Source organism: Natator depressus, chromosome 3 (assembly GCF_965152275.1).
Source record: "Natator depressus isolate rNatDep1 chromosome 3, rNatDep2.hap1, whole genome shotgun sequence".
Taxonomy (NCBI): domain Eukaryota; kingdom Metazoa; phylum Chordata; order Testudines; family Cheloniidae; genus Natator; species Natator depressus.
The window spans coordinates 24,256,655-24,276,033 of NC_134236.1; the positions used below are offsets into that span (position 1 = coordinate 24,256,655).

The 19,379-nt window shown below is 44.3% G+C and overlaps 1 protein-coding gene across 1 annotated transcript in view; it reads left to right on the forward strand.

Moving 5' to 3' along the window:
- Positions 1–19,379, forward strand: part of LOC141984284 (uncharacterized) — a 42,928-nt gene that overhangs the window by 2,616 nt on the left and 20,933 nt on the right. Inside the window, exons 2-4 of the mRNA XM_074947221.1 lie at positions 11,545–11,604; positions 14,684–14,774; positions 19,048–19,116. Coding sequence (XP_074803322.1) covers positions 11,545–11,604; positions 14,684–14,774; positions 19,048–19,116 — 220 coding nt within the window. The remainder of the gene's footprint in view (positions 1–11,544; positions 11,605–14,683; positions 14,775–19,047; positions 19,117–19,379) is intronic.

A 19,379-nucleotide genomic window follows, 5' to 3' on the forward strand; every position in this document is an offset into this window, starting at 1 on the left:
TAAGAAGAAAAGAAACCTTTCATGCTTGATTAAATGAAAAATAGTGCTTATACCAAAACTGTAATCTGCGCTTTCTTTTTGTTTGCTTGCCTCCATTCCTTTTCTTCTTTTCCCCACTCCACACTGTCGTTTGTCATTTTTCACTGGTTTACCTGTATAATCTGGAATGTAACATCCTTGAAGCAGGGACCTTATCTTCTAATATGTATGTAAAGTGCAGTGTGTACCTAGAGAAACACATATTAACTAGGCGTGGCAGAATTTGATTTTATAATTTTGATGTTTATTTTCAATCATTTTTTAATTTTTATCAATTTAAATGTTCAAAATTGTGCAAAATTATGGGTGTTAAGTATTTTTTTCTGATTTTTATTTATTTTAAATTTTCATAGGGGCAGGAAGTTATGGGGGGGGTCAGACAACGGGTGACATGGTTAGACATTAATTACTTAAGTACAGTAGATTTTGAGATTCAAAACGTTAAGTTAAATCTTTATAACCATTAAAACACACGTAGTCAAAAGCATCTGTCAAAATGTGCAAAGTAAAGAGCCTTAAATAAAACTCTGATAAATTCTCAAGCAGCATCTTTTTCACTTTGTCTATCTGTAAATTTAGATTATTATTGTTGGAAGTATTTTTTTGTTGGTTTGTGTGTATACAGTGAAATTGAGGTTTACCGATAAAAATCTAATCCTTCCAAGCCTATATAAACTGAATGATGATAATCATTTAGAATTCAGTAGTTAATGCTGAAGTTGTAGAAGACCTTTAATATACTGAAATTAGCATATCAAGAACTATATTAAAACAGTGCCAGAGATTGTAAAAAGCAAAGAATTTCACAATTAATAATGAAACATCAAGATGTAAGAAATAGCATAAGCCAGAGTGTTCAGATATTACATGATAGTACCCCATCTTTGGTGCATGCTGAGATATGAGGCCAAAGACAAAATGCCTCCAGCACTCAGGTGTGTTGATATATCACAGCAGCCAAACATCTGCATATCCTGGAGTGTGTAATTCTGCTGATAAAGTTGAGATTTTTAATTTAAAAAAACCCCAAGGTGGTTAATTATCTTTTCCAGTTTTGGAATGTGTGCATGCCAGGCCATGGTCCCCTGTCCAGGGCGTCTGCGTTGTTACATTTGCCCAGTTAGCTGGTGCCCTGCTAGTTAGAGGTTCAGTTAACTGCTTCCATATTAATACACTGGGAACTCAGCTAGTGAATGCTTGCTGTGCATGCCATGTGCCTCAGACTGTCACTGCACTCCACAGAGAGAGAGAGAGTGCAACAATGCCCCCTGCTGACCTCCGTTGTTCCCTGCTGGCATTCTGCTCCCAGCCGCAACCCTGAGTGCCACCAGTGCACTTCCCACTCCTCCCCTAAAATCCTGTCCTGGCTGCTAAGGGTACATCTACACTGTGATTAAAAAAAACCTGCTGCACCAAGTCTCAGAGCCTGGGTCAGCTGAGTTGCGGGGCTATAAAATTGCAGTGTAGACATTTGGGCTTGGGCTGGAGTCCTTGACTCTGAGACCCGCCAAGCCCGAACATCTTCACTGTAATTTTATAGCCCCACAGCCTGAGTCAGCTGACCTGGGCCAGACGCTGCCATGCCACTGGTCTTTTATTGCTGGGTAGACATACCCTGAAGACAGCTACATGGCCTCATCCATTCTAGCATCAGTGGCAATGCTGTGATGCTCCTGTGGTTGTGCTCTCTAACCAATGTGAACATGCTCAAGAGCAGTCACATTATGATTCTAACAATGTCAGTCCCTCTGGCCATCTGTTTGTTTTTCATACTGCAGAGTAATATGGTGACATGAGCACCAGCTTCAAGAGAAATATTGTGCATCAAGAAAAGAACCAAATCAGAATTTCTCCTTCAGCACATCTGAAGTGTGTACATGTAAGAGCGCGTGGCGATCCCTTCCTGTCAATCTCAAAGGGAGGCCATGCCCCCTCACTGTTAAGTTCTGCGAAAGGCAGTCAGGAACAAGGGGAAATTAGAAAAGGAGTTCTGGCTCTGTCAATCTGTTTCTTCACTTCAGCAGGTGGGTAGTGTAGTTGTAAGAAGATGTCATCAATGTAGCGCAAGTAGAGTAGGGGTATTAGGGGACGAGAGCTGAGGAAGCGTTGTTCTAAGTCAGCCATAAAAATGTTGGCATACTGTGGGGCCATGCGGGTACCCATAGCAGTGCCGCTGATTTGAAGGTATACATTGTCCCCAAATGTGAAATAGTTATGGGTGAGGACAAAGTCACAAAGTTCAGCCACCAGGTTTGCCGTGACATTATCGGGGATACTGTTCCGGATGGCTTGTAGTCCATCTTTGTGTGGAATGTTGGTGTAGAGGGCTTCTGCATCCATAGTGGCCAGGATGGTGTTATCAGGAAGATCACCGATGGATTGTAGTTTCCTCAGGAAGTCAGTGGTGTCTCGAAGATAGCTGGGAGTGCTGGTAGCGTAGGGCCTGAGGAGGGAGTCTACATAGCCAGACAATCCTGCTGTCAGGGTGCCAATGCCTGAGATGACGGGGCATCCAGGATTTCCAGGTTTATGGATCTTGGGTAGCAGATAGAATACCCCAGGTCGGGGTTTCAGGGGTGTGTCTGTGTGGATTTGTTCTTGTGCTTTTTCAGGGAGTTTCATGAGCAAATGCTGTAGTTTCTTTTGGTAACCCTCAGTGGGATCAGAGGGTAATGGCTTGTAGAAAGTGGTGTTGGAGAGCTGCCTAGCAGCCTCTTGTTCATATTCCGACCTATTCATGATGACGACAGCACCTCCTTTGTCAGCCTTTTTGATTATGATGTCAGAGTTGTTTCTGAGGCTGTGGATGGCATTGTGTTCTGCGCGGCTGAGGTTATGGGGCAAGCGATGCTGCTTTTCCACAATTTCAGCCCGTGCACATCGGCGAAAGCACTTTATGTAGAAGTCCAGTCTGTTGTTTCGACCTTCAGGAGGAGTCCACCCAGAATCCTTCTTTTTGTAGTGTTGGTAGGAAGGTCTCTGTGGATTACTGTGTTGTTCAGAGGTGTGTTGGAAGGAATTCCACCATGATTTCAACAATTTCCATCCCACCATCAACCTCAGCCTGGACCAGTCCACACAAGAGATCCACTTCCTGGGCACTGTGGTGCTAATAAGCGATGGTCACATAAACACCACCCTATACCGGAAACCTACTGACCGCTATTCCTACCTACATGCCTCCAGCTTTCACCCAGATCACACCACACGATCCATTGTCTACAGCCAAGCTCTACGATACAACCGCATTTGCTCCAACCCCTTAGACAGAGACAAACACCTACAAGATCTCTATCAAGCGTTCTTACAACTACAATACCCACCTGCTGAAGTGAAGAAACATATAGACAGAGCCAGAAGAGTACCCAGAAGTCACCTACTACAGGACAGGCCCAACAAAGAAAATAACAGAACGCCACTAGCCATCACCTTCATCCCCCAACTAAAACCTCTCCAACGCATCATCAGGGATTTACAATCTATCCTGAAGGACGACTTATCACTCTCACAGATCTTGGGAGACAGGCCAGTCCTTGCTTACAGACAGCCACCCAACCTGAAGCAAATACTCACCAGCAACCACACACCACACAACAGAACCACTAACCCAGGAACCTATCCTTGCAACAAAGCCCATTGCCAACTATGTCCACATATCTATTCAGGGGACACAATCACAGGGCCTAATAACATCAGCCACGCTATCAGAGGCTCGTTCACCTGCACATCCACCAATGTGATATATGCCATCATGTGCCAGCAATGCCCCTGTGCCATGTACATTGCTCAAATTGGACAGTCTCTACGTAAAAGAATAAATGGACCCAAATCAGACGTCAAGAATTATAACATTCAAAAACCAGTCGGAGAACACTTCAGTCTCTCTGGTCACTCGATTAGAGACCTAAAAGTAACAATTCTTCAACACAAAAAACTTCAAAAACAGACTCCAACGAGAGACTGCTGAATTGGAATTAATTTGCAAACTGGATACAATTAACTTAGGCTTGAATAGAGACTGGGAGTGGATGGGTCATTACACAAAGTAAAAATATTTCCCCATGTTTATTTTCCCCCCACCGTCACCCCTCACTGTTCCTCAGATGTTCTTGTCAACTGCTGGAAATGGCCCACCTTGATTATCACTACAAAAATATTTCCCCTCCTCTCCCCCCGCTCTCCTGCTGGTATTAGCTCATCTTAAGTGATCACTCTCCTTACAGTGTGTATGGTAACACCCATTGTTTCATGTTCTCTGTGTATATAAATCTCCCCATTGTGTTTTCCACTGAATGCATCCGATGAAGTGAGCTGTAGCTCACGAAAGCTTATGCTCAAATAAATTTGTTAGTCTCTAAGGTGCCACAAGTACTCCTTTTCTTTTTGCGAATACAGACTAAGACGGCTGCTACTCTGAAAAGGGGAAATTAGTGGTCTTTGGTGCCCAGGCCCTCTGAGCAGGGCTGGGCAGTAATGACTCTCTGGGGCTCAAGCCTTCCAACAAGGGGGAGCCCCAAATGGTTTAGGGCTCTGGCCCTCAGACAGGGTCGAGCAGTCAATAATCTGGGAGCCAAGCCTTCAATCAGGGCGGGGCACCAAACAGTCTAAGGTTCCAGCCCTCAGGCAGGGCAGAGCAGTGAATAGTCTAGTGTCCTAGTTCTGATGGACGATAGGCTAACACAGGCCCCCTGGCTTAGGGTGGGGAGGCTGCAACCTCAGAGCTGAGGTGGAAGGGGGACCAGGTCCCCATCCCAGGGCCCTAACAGTGGCAGAGCATTCCACGACTGTGTCAGCAGGGAATCCAGGTGCAACATGCTGAGTTGTCTTCAGGCAGCAACACAGCCAGACTACAGTCAGCTGTCCCTGGGCTACTTCCTCCCCACCCCTCAGGGTGTACGTGCATCCATGGGTCATCCTCCATCTCCCTGGGATATACCGCCAATGGTAGTCCCAGCAGCTCCTTGTAGTCTGGAGTGGTGGGATGCTCTGGAAGCTCAGGCAAGTCCTCAGGGCAGCAGAGGTCCTCTCAGCGTCCTGCTACGGCACCGGGGGAGAAGTGTCTGTCTCCCTCAGCAGCTCCAGCACAACTGAGCCGCAGGACCCACCTTTTATACTTCCTGTTCCTGTCTTGCCCTCTGCTTCCAGCAGGGTGGGCATGGCCTTCCTGGTTCTGCCCACCAGGGGGCAGGTGGTGGTTCCTCCCTGTCAATTTCAGAGGGAGGCTACACCCCCTCACTACAGTACATTATACAGATTTTGTACAAATGTAATTCCATACAGATTAGAGAATGCTCATTCATGTTTCTTAAAGCCATCAGCATAATTATATGAACAAAAATTAAGCCTGGTCACATTGTGGATACACATTACAAGTTGCACTGTGACTTTGTTGTTGTCACAATTTATAACTTACCATGAGTGGTGATGGAGAGATCAGTCTCTTTCCCCACAGCCTCTCCCTTTCCCTAATAAAGAGTCTTTCAGGAAATAGCAACAAGAAGTGCCAAGAATCATCAGGGCTGAACTAGGCTGTGGTTGGTTTTTTTAATTTAAAATTCTCTGGATCAATCTTCAAAACGGTCAGTTCAAAGAGGCGCTTTTGTTGGGAAGTCTAGTGTTATCCTTGCCCTTGGGGGATTTTTTAAAATATGTGCAATCTGGTGCATTCCGTAAAGCAAATATTTGCTTTTCAGAAGTATCTTTATAAGCTGGTGGTTTAGCAGTACCAGAAGTAGGGATGACCCACTTCTACTCCAGATGCATGGAAACAGGCCCGGCGACAGCAATTCCGGGCCCCAGGACAGAACAGCCAATGGCCCCACCACCACACACAAGCCGCGCCTGTGCAGACATGGTCCGCCTGACATTTGGGCGATGCCGTGCCTGCGTTGGCTGGTGCCCAGCCAGCTGCCGGCTGTATTGCTGGGCGCGCTGTTCCGGGACGGCCAGGGCTTCCACATGCTCCGCCTGGTAGGGTTGCCAACTGTCTAATTGTGCAAACCCAAAGACCCTTGCCCCGCCCCCTGCCCCGCCCCTTCCCTGAGAACACACCCCTGTCCCACCCCTTCTCTGAGGCCCCTCCCTCTGTCACTTGCTCTCCCCCACCCTCACTCACTTTCACCAGGCTGGGGAAGGGGGTTGGGTGCGGGAGGGGGTGTGGGCTCTGAGAGGGAGTTGGGGTGTGGGGAGCAGGCTCTGGGAGTGGGTTTGGGTGTGGGAGAGGGTGTGGGGTGCAGCTCTGGGAGGAAGTTTGGGTGTGGGAGGGGTGTGGGGTCCCATCTCACCCAAGAGGAGCTGCTCTCTGTTCTGGTGCCACATCAGCCTCTGGTGGGTGAAAGGTGTAACTGCAGCATCTCTTGGCTAAATGTATTTTCTGCTGAAAAAAAAAAATTCTGCATGGCACATGAATTCTGCACGTGTGCAGTGACACAGAATTTATAAGAACATAAACATAAGAATGGCCATACTGTGTCAGACCAAAGATCCATCTAGCCCAGTATCCTGTCTTCTGACAGTGGCCAGTGCCATGTGCTTCAGAGGGAATGAACAGAACATGTAACCATCAAGTGATCCACCCCTATCACCCATTCCCAGCTTCTGGCAAACAGAGGCTCAGAACACCATCCCTGGCTAATAGCCATTGATGGACCTATCCTCAAGGAACTAATCTAGTTCTTTTTTGAACCCTGTTATAGTCTTGGCCTTTACAATATCCTCTGGCAAAGAGTCCCACAGGTTGACTGTGTGTTGTGTGAAAAAAATACTTCCTTTTGTTTGTTTTAAACCTGCTGTCTATTAACTTCATTTGGTGACCCCATGTTCTTATGTTATGAGAAGGAGTAAATAACACGTCCTTATTTACTTTCTCCACACCAGTCATGATTTTATAGATCTCTGTCGGATCCCCCCTTAGTCATCTCATTTCCAAGCTGAACAGCCCTAATTTTTGAAATCTCTCTCACATGGAAGCTGTTCCATACTCCTTATCATGTTTGTTGCCCTTTTCTGAACCTTTTCCAATTCCAATAGATCTTTTTTTGACATGGGGCGACTACATCTGCACACAGCATTCAAGAGGTGGATGTACCATGGATTTATGAAGAGGCAATATGATATTTTCTGTCTTATTATCTATCCCTTTCTTAATGATTCCTAACATTCTGTTAGCTTTTTTGACAGCTGCTGCACATTGAGTGGATGTTTTCAGAGATCTATCTACAGTGACTCCAAGATCTCTTTCTTGAGTGGTAACAGCTAATTTAGACCCCATCATTTTATATGTATAGTTGGAATTATGTTTTCCAATGTGCATTACTTTGCATTTATCAACATTGCATTTAATTTGCCATTTTGTTGCCCAGTCACCCAGTTTTGTGAAGTCCCTTTGTAACTCTTTGCAATCTGCTTTGGACTTCACTATCTTGAGTAGTTTTGTACCATCTGCAAATTTTGCCACCTCTCTGTTTACCCCTTTTTCCAGATCATTTATGAATATGTTGAACAGTACTGGTCCCAATACAGACCCTGGGGGACGCCACTATTTACTTCTCTCCATTCTGAAAACTGACCATTTATTCCTACCCTTTGTTTCCTATCTTTTAACCAGTTACTGATCCATGAGAGGACCTTCCCTCTTATCCCATGATAGCTTACTTTGCTAGAGCCTTTGTTGAGGGACCTTCTCAAAGGCTTTCTGAAAATCTAAGTACATTATATCCACTGGATCCCCCTTGGTCCACATGCTTGTTGATGCCCTCAAGGAATTCTAGTAGATTGATGAGCATAATTTCCCTTTACAAAAAACATGTTGACTCGTCCCCAACAAATTGTGTTTATGTGTCTGATAATTCTGTTCTTTACTATAATTTCAACCAATTTGCCCACTGCTGAAATTAGGCTTACCGGCCTGTAATTGCCAGGATTGCCTCTGGAGTCCCTTTTAAAAAATTGGCATCACATTAGCTATCCTCCAGTCGTCTGGTACAGAAGCTGATTTAAATGATAGGTTACATACCACGGTTAGTAGTTCTACAATTTCACATTTGAGTTCCTTCAGAACTTTTGGGAGAATACCATCTGGCCCAGCGGACTTATTACTGTTTAATTTATCAGTTTGTTCTAAAACCTCCTTTAATGACACCTCAATCTGGGACAGTTCCTCAGATTTGTCACCTAAAAAGAATGGCTCAGGTTGGGGAATCTCCATCACATCCTCAGCTGTAAAGACCAATGCAAAGAATTCATTTAGGTTCTCTGCAATGGCCTTATCCTCTTTGAGTGCTCCTTTAGCATCTCGAACATCCAGTGGCCCCACTGGTTGTTTAGCATGCTTTCTGCTTCTGATATACTTACAATTTTTTTACCCCCAGGAGTAGATCATAAAGATAAGGGCACTCCGTCCTTTTGTTTCAGAGCACAGATTCGTCACGTGCTGGGGTTAGGCAATTATTTCCTCTGTGGATAACATAGCATACTTAGGTGTATTATATAGGGGAAGTGTGTTTTCCTTTAAAACACATGCATTGGCCATCACTGACGGTATTAATAATTATTTGTTAAGTGCTGATGGTGTGCTCAGTGTACAAGACCCAGAAGAAAATATGGGGCCAGTTTTTTTAGTTTGATCTGACCCCTGGTGGGCAAAGGGGGTGGAAAACTCATGGCTCTCCCCACCATAGTGCAGTCCCCAACTAGCGAAACAGCTGGCATAGCCAGTTTCTATGTCACCTCACCATGCAGATTCCAGCATAGTGTATCAGGGATGGGACAGGACATGACCAGAATACTGTTGTGGGGTCACAGTCCTTGTCTGGTGTAACATCCCACTGAAGTCATAGCCAGCCAGCATAGTTTACAGCAGTCCTGAACTACACTGGGGCTAGGCTTGGCATAGAATTAGTCCAGAAAGATGGAGCTGCAACCATCTCCTTACTCTTCCCCTTTCCCCCCCGGTTGTGCACAGTGGATACTGGGCACAGCTGGGAATCCGGGCCTATGGTTCATGCCCTGAGGAGCTAACATACTAAATTAACCTTGATGAGGATGCCAGACTAGGTGGCATATTGGATGGTTCCTGTTTGGCAATCCTGTGTTTGGTGGAGACCAACTCTAAGCCATCAGATGTCTGATATCTTAGATGATAGCTGAAAAATCCAGTTTAGGTGTCTAGTCACAAATAGATACCAGCTACTCATGAAACAGACCCAGTTCTAGAGGTGCTCTTTTAATGTTCCCACCTACATTCATTGTATTTTCTATTTAAAAAGGTTTCAGAGTAGCAGCCATGTTAGTCTGTATCCACAAAAAGAAAAGGAGGACTTGTGGCACCTTAGAGACTAACAAATTTATTTGAGCATAAGCTTTTGTGAGCTACAGCTCACTTCATGCATCCGATGAAGTGAGCTGTAGCTCACGAAAGCTTATGCTCAAATAAATTTGTTAGTCTCTAAGGTGCCACAAGTCCTCCTTTTCTTTCTATTTAAAAAGCCTCCCTTGTAGAAGATGGTATCTGCTGGATTATCTGGTATATTTTTAAACTATATTTGATATTCTTAAAGATGGAACAGAATGTTGCGGGGGGGACGACCCAGAAAAGCAGCATCAGTGTGTTTGTATTCCAGTATTGCATTCTGGTCAGCAGCAACCCGGCACACATGCGCTCTCCCCACCATACATAGAACTATAAGCTACATGAGTGTGCATGGGAGCGTGTTTAGAGGTCCTGGTCCTGGTGGAAGGGTGAATATTCAGAAACACGTTATATGGCATGTCTTGTAAAAATGTCCTCTGCACCTCTCGCTGGGGCTACATAATAAAGTTGAATCACTAATTGCACAAAAGCCACAAAGGAGTCTAAAAAGTGAGCACCAGTCCAGTTCTCAGAGGAAAAGGCTTCAAATCCTGATTATGTTTCAAAACCCTCCTCGAGATTATACAACAAATTGTTGCTCAGTGAAGAGAGCTGCACAGTACACTGGTCTGCGGCATTATAACAACGTACATTATGGGGGCAGGGGGCTCTGTATCTTTGCAGTCCTGAGGTTGTGGGTTGTGTCCCTTCAGATCAAAGGAAGACTGCCTAATGAGGCCTTTTCACAGCAGGTTTTCAACCCTGTTTATTTACTGCCTGGGGTTTTTGGCACAGCATGCTAATTTTTATTGGTGGGGTTTTTGTTTTGTATTGGTTGCAGTTGTTTGATGTTTTCAGTCTTGCAAGTTCTGTTTATTATAGTGTAACAGCTAGGACATTTCTGCAGCTAGATCCTGTATTAAATCTAATGTAACATTAATAGGTCTTGTATGACCCATCTAAAGAAATTGTATTGAGTTACTGAGCGATTCAAAAAGTAAACATGTTCCCATTTCATTTGTCCTGCCCAGGTAATGCAAACCCTGATTGATTTTGTGTATTGAATAATGCATTCTTATTCTGAAACCGTGTGTGCAGTGCAATCAGAGTCCTGTTGGATTCCAGATGACTCTTTTGGTAACCCCAGAATTATGATACAGCAATATCTCCCTTCCCTTTCTTAGGTCGAGGGGCAGGGGATTCTGAATAAGGAGAATTAAATCGGATTCTGAATTATAATTAGAACAGCATCATTTAGTTTTCCAGTGTATATATGATTAAATTGTGCTCAAGGCCCCTAAGGAGAGAAAGTCAGCCTGGGAAGGGTATTTGTGTGTGTGTGGGTGGGAGCAGATTGTAGAAAATGGTAGCAATTTCCCCCTTACCAGAGGGATTGCAGGGAGCCAGCACATCCCTAAACCTGGGTAGTACTGGGAGGGGAAGGTGGTATGGTCAGAGCAGCTACGGGAGATGCCAATACAGTGCATTCCTTTTGCAGCCTCCATTGGTGGGGGTTCTGCAGTGCCCCAAGTAGAAATTACAGGTTCCCTTCTGTGACAGAACCCTAAGGAAGGGCAGTGTGCATTGTCCTTCCCAAAGAGCTGTGGGGCTTGCTATCTCAAGTTATGTCTGGTTAGAGTTTTTAGTCTTCTTGTAAGTCAAATTAATTTATTGCCAGTGAGTTTGAGTTAGCCAACATATGCTGATCTAGATGTTCCACAAACACTTGTGGTTTACCCTAGGAGTATGTCTAGACAGAATGTAGAGTCCACCTCAACCAGCTAATACACATTAAAATACACAATAAAATCACCCTGTCTGTGTTAAAATGTGTTGACTGACACTTTTTATCCTGGTCTAGACATACTCTCGGGTAAACCACAAATGTTTCTGTCTTGGGACAAATGTTTGTAGACTTTCTAGACTATCTTTAATACAGGTTTTTAACTCATTCAAATCAATTGGCAATCAATTAATTTAAGTTGCAGCAAGGCCACAAACTCTAGTCTAGACCTAGCTTGGGATTATTGTTAATTTATGTGTATTCTTTCAGCCTGATCACATATGACTGAATCCCATAGAGGTGTATTACAACATTGTGCTTATAGGAATGTATTTTCCCCATAATATAACATTTTTGAATATCCATGTTCTAGGTTCCAGTGAATTGTCAGCTTCTAACCTCTGTCAGCATGAGAGAAAAAAAGCTACTGAAGGTACCACTATTAGTTCCAGAATTTACACAGTATTTCTAAAATGATATTTGTTTTAAGAATGTTCTTATTTTCTATTATGGTTTTTGTAAGGATAACACGTTCCTGTTATCTGAAAGACTTAAAGAATTGCCGTTAGGAACACAGAAGTTGCCAGACTGGATCAGATCCAAGGTCCATCTAGTCCAGTATTCCATGTCCAGGAGTGGCCATCACCAGATGCTTCAGAGGAAGGTGTGTGACCTCCTCAGGCAGTGATGGGATAATCTGCCTCCCCACACAAGTGTGTTATACTTAGAGAGTAGTTTAAGCCCAGAAGCACAAGTTTTAATGTCCCTTCCAAAACTGTTGTCAATAATTATGATAACTAAAAACCCTGATCCAAATACAAGACTTTACATTGATTTCACTAGGCTTTGGATCAGGCCTGAACTGAGCAAATCTGTGGTACAGTCATATTATTATTATAGACAGGACCGTGGGCACTGCCTATAGTTAAGGTTGCTTGACCCTTCCTGGTCGCAGATAAAACGGTGACTGGGAAGTGGAACATGCTCAGTTCGGACCAAATATTTGGTAAACTTAGTTGCCTAACTCTAACAAGTCTGTAAGCATGCACAAACTGAGATTTTCAGAGGTTTATAACTTGGCAAAATTTGGGCAGATTTTCATAGGAATAGCAAAAGGCAACTCCTTTTTACTCAAGTGAATCCCCTTCCAAATTTCAAGTCCTTGCTCTAAAGCAAGAGTGGGCAAACTTTTTGGCCCGAGGGCCACATCAGGGTTGCACAACTGTATGGAGGGCTGGGTAGGGAAGACTGTGTCTCCCCAAACAGCCTGGCGCCCGCCCCCATCCACCCTTTCCCACTTCCCACCCCCCTCAGAACCCCCGACCCATTCAAGGCCCCCCCCGCGCCCCCCGGTGTCTGATTTGCAGACATGCTGAGCACTAACAGCTGCAATTAAGGTCAATGGGAGCTGTTCTTTGAAATTATAAAGTGCTATAAAATACTAAGTATTCTGAAAAATCCATGTATGTGTTTCAAGTTGCTCACCCAAAATTAGTGGAAACTGCTGACAATTTTAGCCTCTGTGCCTCAGTTCCAAGCTAAACTGGGGATAATAATGACTTAAATCTCATAAATTCATTAATGTTTGTGAAGAGCTCACATGAGCACCATAGAAAAGCCCATTAAGAAATTAATAACTTTGTATTCAGCTCAGTATTTGGGTGACTTGAATGAGGCAGGAGTCCCATGGAATAAGTAGTATGTGATCATGTAGATGAAGACTGTATCAGTATGTACACACAATGGGGCTTGAATTAAACCTTAATTCTGGCAATTTCTAACTTTAGAGTGTTTGATTTTACCTTCTTTTAATATAGTTTGTTTGAATGTAATAGCACATTTCCCATGTATGTTAAGCCAAAGAATGTTCCCAATCTCCAGGGATCACTATGGAATGCGTATTTTTACATGAATTTTTCAGCAATACGTTTAACTTGGAAAAACATGTAATTAACCCTCCCAATGTAGTAGTCCTGACTTCACTTCAAAACGGTCTTAAAGAAAGTCACCTTGGACATCTTCCCAATATGCATTATAAACAACAACACACAACAGGGTAGGATGCACACTTGAGGTTACTGTGTAGTGAGTAAAGGCTTGGCTTGAAGCTGCTCTGAACAACTAAGGAGACAAACCCATAGTTCATAAAACAGAAAAGTGTTCTCCTTCCAGATTAATAAAGTTTAAAAGCCAACTGGAAGCAGAATAGACAGTTCTTTATTTTCATTCTTATTTTAAACTGTCAGTTTGTCTCCCTAGTTGTTGAAAGTGTCTTCAATCTGAGCTGAAACTGCTTGAAAAGCTTCTCACTGTAACAGATGGCACAGCTCAATAAACACAAGCTCATGTTTCTTTATTCATTTGCAGTTGATTCAAATGAATATTTCAAGCATATTGTTCCTCTGCTCTTTTTTTATCATGATTGTATGGATTTGTGTGAGTTATGAATTAGAGATTTCATCCTACTTGGTGGTTAACCCATTATTGCATGCATGGGAATCTTATTTAGCTAATCAGATTGCTGCCTTTGTTTCACTCATGTTACCACAGTGAATGCATTTTTTTACTCTGTTATAGTGTAAGAAGAAGGACATAGTTCAGTGGTCTGACCACAGAACTGGGAGCTAGGAATTCCTGAATTCAAATCCTAGCTCTGACACTGGAGATTTCTGGACAAATCACTTAGCCTGGCTTTCTCATCCTTGGGGTTGTGAACAGATGTTGGGGGCCATGACAATCTGCCCTTCCCATATTTCTCAATGAGAGCAGGGCCCTGGCAAGATAGGAAGCATGTTTGAGGAGGTGGGTATTCTAGCTTGGAAAAGTCCAGGGTTGCTAAGTGAAACTAAAATGTTTAAACTTTGCGGCCTAAAGTTAGTCACACAAATTCATATTTAGGTTCCTACATGAAAGTGGCCTACTTTTCAGAGATTCTGAGCACCTGCAACACCCACTATAGTCCGTGGAAACTATGGGTGCTTGGTACCTTTGAAAATCAAACCACTTATTGTAGTGCCAAACTCTAAGCATCTGTGTGGCCTGGTCTTCTCTGCCTTAGTTTTCCCAGTGTAAATAGTGTGTATTTCCTGTAAATAGGGTAGATAGTGTGTATTTCCTATCTCATTGTTCTGAGGAATAATTACTGTTTATAAAGTGCTTTGAAGACAAAAAGGGCTAAATATCAATATGCAGCAGGTGTCTGAATTTGAATGCGCAGTTTCTAACTTTGCAGCTAAATGTCATTTTGTAGTACAGAGGGTATAATATTCAACACTCTGGAGTTTGTCATGGGGTCATTCCCTCGATCCCACAATAAGCTGTACCTGGCCAAACCCTTGCACCCATGTGGAGTCCCACTGACTTCAACAGAACTCTGTGTGAGCTCACTGCAGGACGAGGCCCTTAGTCCTCACTCAGTCTCATCCTCTCTTCTCTCTAATAAGCCTCGAGCTGAGAAATGTGTGTATATATATATATATGTGTGTGTGTGTGTGTGTATTTTTTTTTTGTAGTCTAAGAAAAAGAAGAAGACCCAGTGCACAGAAAAGGGGGCATCAAAAGACCACGTCTCTGCTGAAGAAGACAAATTGCCAGAAGAAGAAGGTAATAAATGTGCGGATTAGCCGGTTCGTATTGCCAGAAAGAAGTGAGAATTGTGGTGATTAAACATATTCATAGGAATGGACAGAACAGGTGCTGTTTGGTAGTTGGCATTTAAAATAACAACATTACGAAAGAATTGCAAGTTTGACAGATGTCTTTGGACTAACCCCTCCCTTCCCACCGGTGACCAAGGAGAAGGGGATTGCAGTTCCGCTAACCACATCTCTAACGGGCCACAGCTTCCCTAAGGGTATGTCTACACTGCAAGTGGACACCCACGGTTGGCCTGTGTATGCCAATTGACTCAGGCTCGTGGGGCTCAGGCTGTGGAGCTGTTTCATTGCAGTGTAGACGTCTGGGCTTGGGCTGCAGCCCAAGTTCTGGGACCCTCCCACCTCACAGGGTCCTAGGGCCCGGGCTCCAGCCCGAGCCTGGAAGTCTACACTACAGTGGAATATCCCCACAGTCTGAGCCCCCTGAGCCCAAATCAGGTGGCACAGGGTTTTTCATTGCAGTGTAGACATACCCTCAGTGGCCTGTTCTTGGAAGCGGGGCTGGCGGCATGGCAAAACAGCCAGTGAGGGGGTATGCTTATTCTTGCCAGAGGCACAGTTCCAGGGGAATAACAGGGTCCTGCCTTTGGATCTTGCCATGTTTGCATTTCCCTGTGGCCTCTACAGCAGTGACACAATATGGCTTTTCTCTCCCACATTGCTTCTTGCTGGGCTTGTGCTTGAGGCCCTCAGAGCAGCATCATAGAATCATAGAATATCAGGGTTGGAAGGGACCCCAGAAGGTCATCTAGTCCAACCCCCTGCTCGAAGCAGGACCAATTCCCAGTTAAGTCATCCCAGCCAGGGCTTTGTCAAGCCTGACCTTAAAAACCTCTAAGGAAGGAGATTCTACCACCTCCCTAGGTAACGCATTCCAGTGTTTCACCACCCTCTTAGTGAAAAAGTTTTTCCTAATATCCAATCTAAACCTCCCCCATTGCAACTTGAGACCATTACTCCTCGTTCTGTCATCTGCTACCATTGAGAACAGTCTAGAGCCATCCTCTTTGGAACCCCCTTTCAGGTAGTTGAAAGCAGCTATCAAATCCCCCCTCATTCTTCTCTTCTGCAGACTAAACAATCCCAGCTCCCTCAGCCTCTCTTCATAAGTCATGTGCTCTAGACCCCTAATCATTTTTGTTGCCCTTCGCTGGACTCTCTCCAATTTATCCACATCCTTCTTGTAGTGTGGGGCCCAAAACTGGACACAGTACTCCAGATGAGGCCTCACCAGTGTCGAATAGAGGGGAACGATCACATCCCTCGATCTGCTCGCTATGCCTCTACTTATACATCCCAAAATGCCATTGGCCTTCTTGGCAACAAGGGCACACTGTTGACTCATATCCAGCTTCTCGTCCACTGTCACCCCTAGGTCCTTTTCCGCAGAACTGCTGCCTAGCCATTCGGTCCCTAGTCTGTAGCGGTGCATTGGATTCTTCCATCCTAAGTGCAGGACCCTGCACTTATCCTTATTGAACCTCATCAGATTTCTTTTGGCCCAATCCTCCAATTTGTCTAGGTCCTTCTGTATCCTATCCCTCCCCTCCAGCGTATCTACCACTCCTCCCAGTTTAGTATCATCTGCAAATTTGCTGAGAGTGCAATCCACACCATCCTCCAGATCATTTATGAAGATATTGAACAAAACCGGCCCCAGGACCGACCCCTGGGGCACTCCACTTGACACCGGCTGCCAACTAGACATGGAGCCATTGATCACTACCCGTTGAGCCCGACAATCTAGCCAGCTTTCTACCCACCTTATAGTGCATTCATCCAGCCCATACTTCTTTAACTTGCTGACAAGAATACTGTGGGAGACCGTGTCAAAAGCTTTGCTAAAGTCAAGAAACAATACATCCACTGCTTTCCCTTCATCCACAGAACCAGTAATCTCATCATAAAAGGCGATTAGATTAGTCAGGCATGACCTTCCCTTGGTGAATCCATGCTGACTGTTCCTGATCACTTTCCTCTCATGTAAGTGCTTCAGGATTGATTCTTTGAGGACCTGCTCCATGATTTTTCCAGGGACTGAGGTGAGGCTGACTGGCCTGTAGTTCCCAGGATCCTCCTTCTTCCCTTTTTTAAAGATTGGCACTACATTAGCCTTTTTCCAGTCATCCGGGACTTCCCCCGTTCGCCACGAGTTTTCAAAGATAATGGCCAAGGGCTCTGCAATCACAGCCGCCAATTCCTTCAGCACTCTCGGATGTAACTCGTCCGGCCCCATGGACTTGTGCACGTCCAGCTTTTCTAAATAGTCCCTAACCACCTCTATCTCCACAGAGGGCTGGCCATCTCTTCCCCATTCTGTGATGCCCAGCGCAGCAGTCTGGGAGCTGACCTTGTTAGTGAAAACAGAGGCAAAAAAAGCATTGAGTACATTAGCTTTTTCCACATCCTCTGTCACTAGGTTGCCTCCCTCATTCAGTAAGGGGCCCACACTTTCCTTGGCTTTCTTCTTGTTGCCAACATACCTGAAGAAACCCTTCTTGTTACTCTTGACATCTCTTGCTAGCTGCAGCTCCAGGTGCGATTTGGCCCTCCTGATATCTTTCCTACATGCCCGAGCAATATTTTTATACTCTTCCCTGGTCATATGTCCAACCTTCCACTTCTTGTAAGCTTCTTTTTTATGTTTAAGATCCGCTAGGATTTCACCATTAAGCCAAGCTGGTCGCTTGCCATGTTTACTATTCTTTCGACTCATCGGGATGGTTTGTCCCTGTAACCTCAACAGGGATTCCTTGAAATACAGCCAGCTCTCCTGGACTCCCTTCCCCTTCATGTTAGTCCCCCAGGGGATCCTGGCCATCTGTTCCCTGAGGGAGTTGAAGTCTGCTTTCCTGAAGTCCAGGGTCCGTATCCTGCTGCTTACCTTTCTTCCCTGCGTCAGGATCCTGAACTCAACCAACTCATGGTCACTGCCTCCCAGATGGCCAGATGACCTCCCTCACAGTATGGCCAGAGTGATAAAAGTATAGTAGAAACCTGTGGGTACAAACCAATCTGCACAGAAGGCATACAGGAGCTGTGAGAGCTCCCCGAAGATTCAGCAGAGGCCAGCAAGGGTCTGCTAGCTACAATTTCACTGGAAAATACCTTGTATTCTTTTCCCCAGATCATTTTGAAAATTACAAATCCTGAGCTTTTCTGGGTTTAAAAGATTATAATGTGATTACTGTGGCCATCACTGGGTTGGAGTCCTTCGCATTGCCACATTGATATTGTGTTAATATCAAACAGTGGTTCCTTGGAGCGTAGAAGAAAAATAGGAAATTTCAAGGACTTCATTCAAACAGACTTTTGTTGTTTTAGTCAGACTGTGCAGATAATGAGCTATTTCATCCTGTGCAGAGACATCCTGGAAGAAGTGGGAGGCTCAGCAAAATCAAAGGCTCAGATTCTGCCTTGACTGACAGCTTGTGCCAGGCCCATTCACTTAACAGGGATTGCAAAGGGTATAAGTCAGGACAGAATTTGGCCCAATATGTACAAGGGTGATTGCATGTGAACAGTCAACCCCGTGAGGGAGCCATGTCCCCGAGTAGATCTAATGATCTAGTCAGGGACTAGGTTAGAAAACTAAGTAAGAATTAGTGTTATATACAAATATTAGGTAAATAGTTTTATTCCACAGAGCTGAGCCTAGGAGCTTCTGGATGATGGCTCCATGCTATGAGTCAGATTAATTGACAACTGAGACAGCAATAGGATAGTGCCCTTTTTGTTAGTTAATGTTTTCATTGACGTTGTCATCCAAAGCAATTATCAAGCATACAGGGCACTTGGCTTTCTGATCTGACATCTTCCCTGAGGAAAGGAGTGTCATGTGGTTTGACTTACATAAAGGGCGGTAAATTATGTGGCGATACATCAGTCAGCCCATATAACAGACAGTATTGCCTTGCAGAGTAGTTATATATTGTAGCCTGAGTTTCTGGAAGTCCAAGGTGCCACAGGGATGGGCAGACTCTAATGGCTTACAATTACCTAGGATTGTACATGATACTAACCGCAGTGATTGTGTTTTGTATGTTTGGCCATTACCAAGATGGTTGCAACATCGATTTTATAATCATCACTGGATAGCATGTACGTGAGAGTATTTCCTTCTCTTTGCCTTGTAAACAAATACGGGTCATACAGGAAATTTCTCATTCACTCATAGCAACTAGTGGCATGGAGATGGCGAACTTTGTTCTGTGTTGCAGGTGTTTGGCAGACCAAGATCAGTAGCCGAGAAAAAAGACACTTAAGGAAAGAACGGCTGAAACAAAAAGGTAACCCTCCAATATGTATTTACGTACACATACAATATATGTTCTGTCTGGAACTCTCAATTCTTTTTCTCCCCTAGAGCCTATTTACCCCCTCAACTGCCTGACAATTTGCTATTCCACAGTAAACATTTTCCATAACAGGCCATTTGCGAAGGAAAAGAGCTTCAGTTTTTACCCCACGCTTTCATGAAAGCCCACAAAGATATTCTCAGGACTTTGAAAACAAATGAGATTTACTGATGAGGTGAATAAGAGATCTGCAG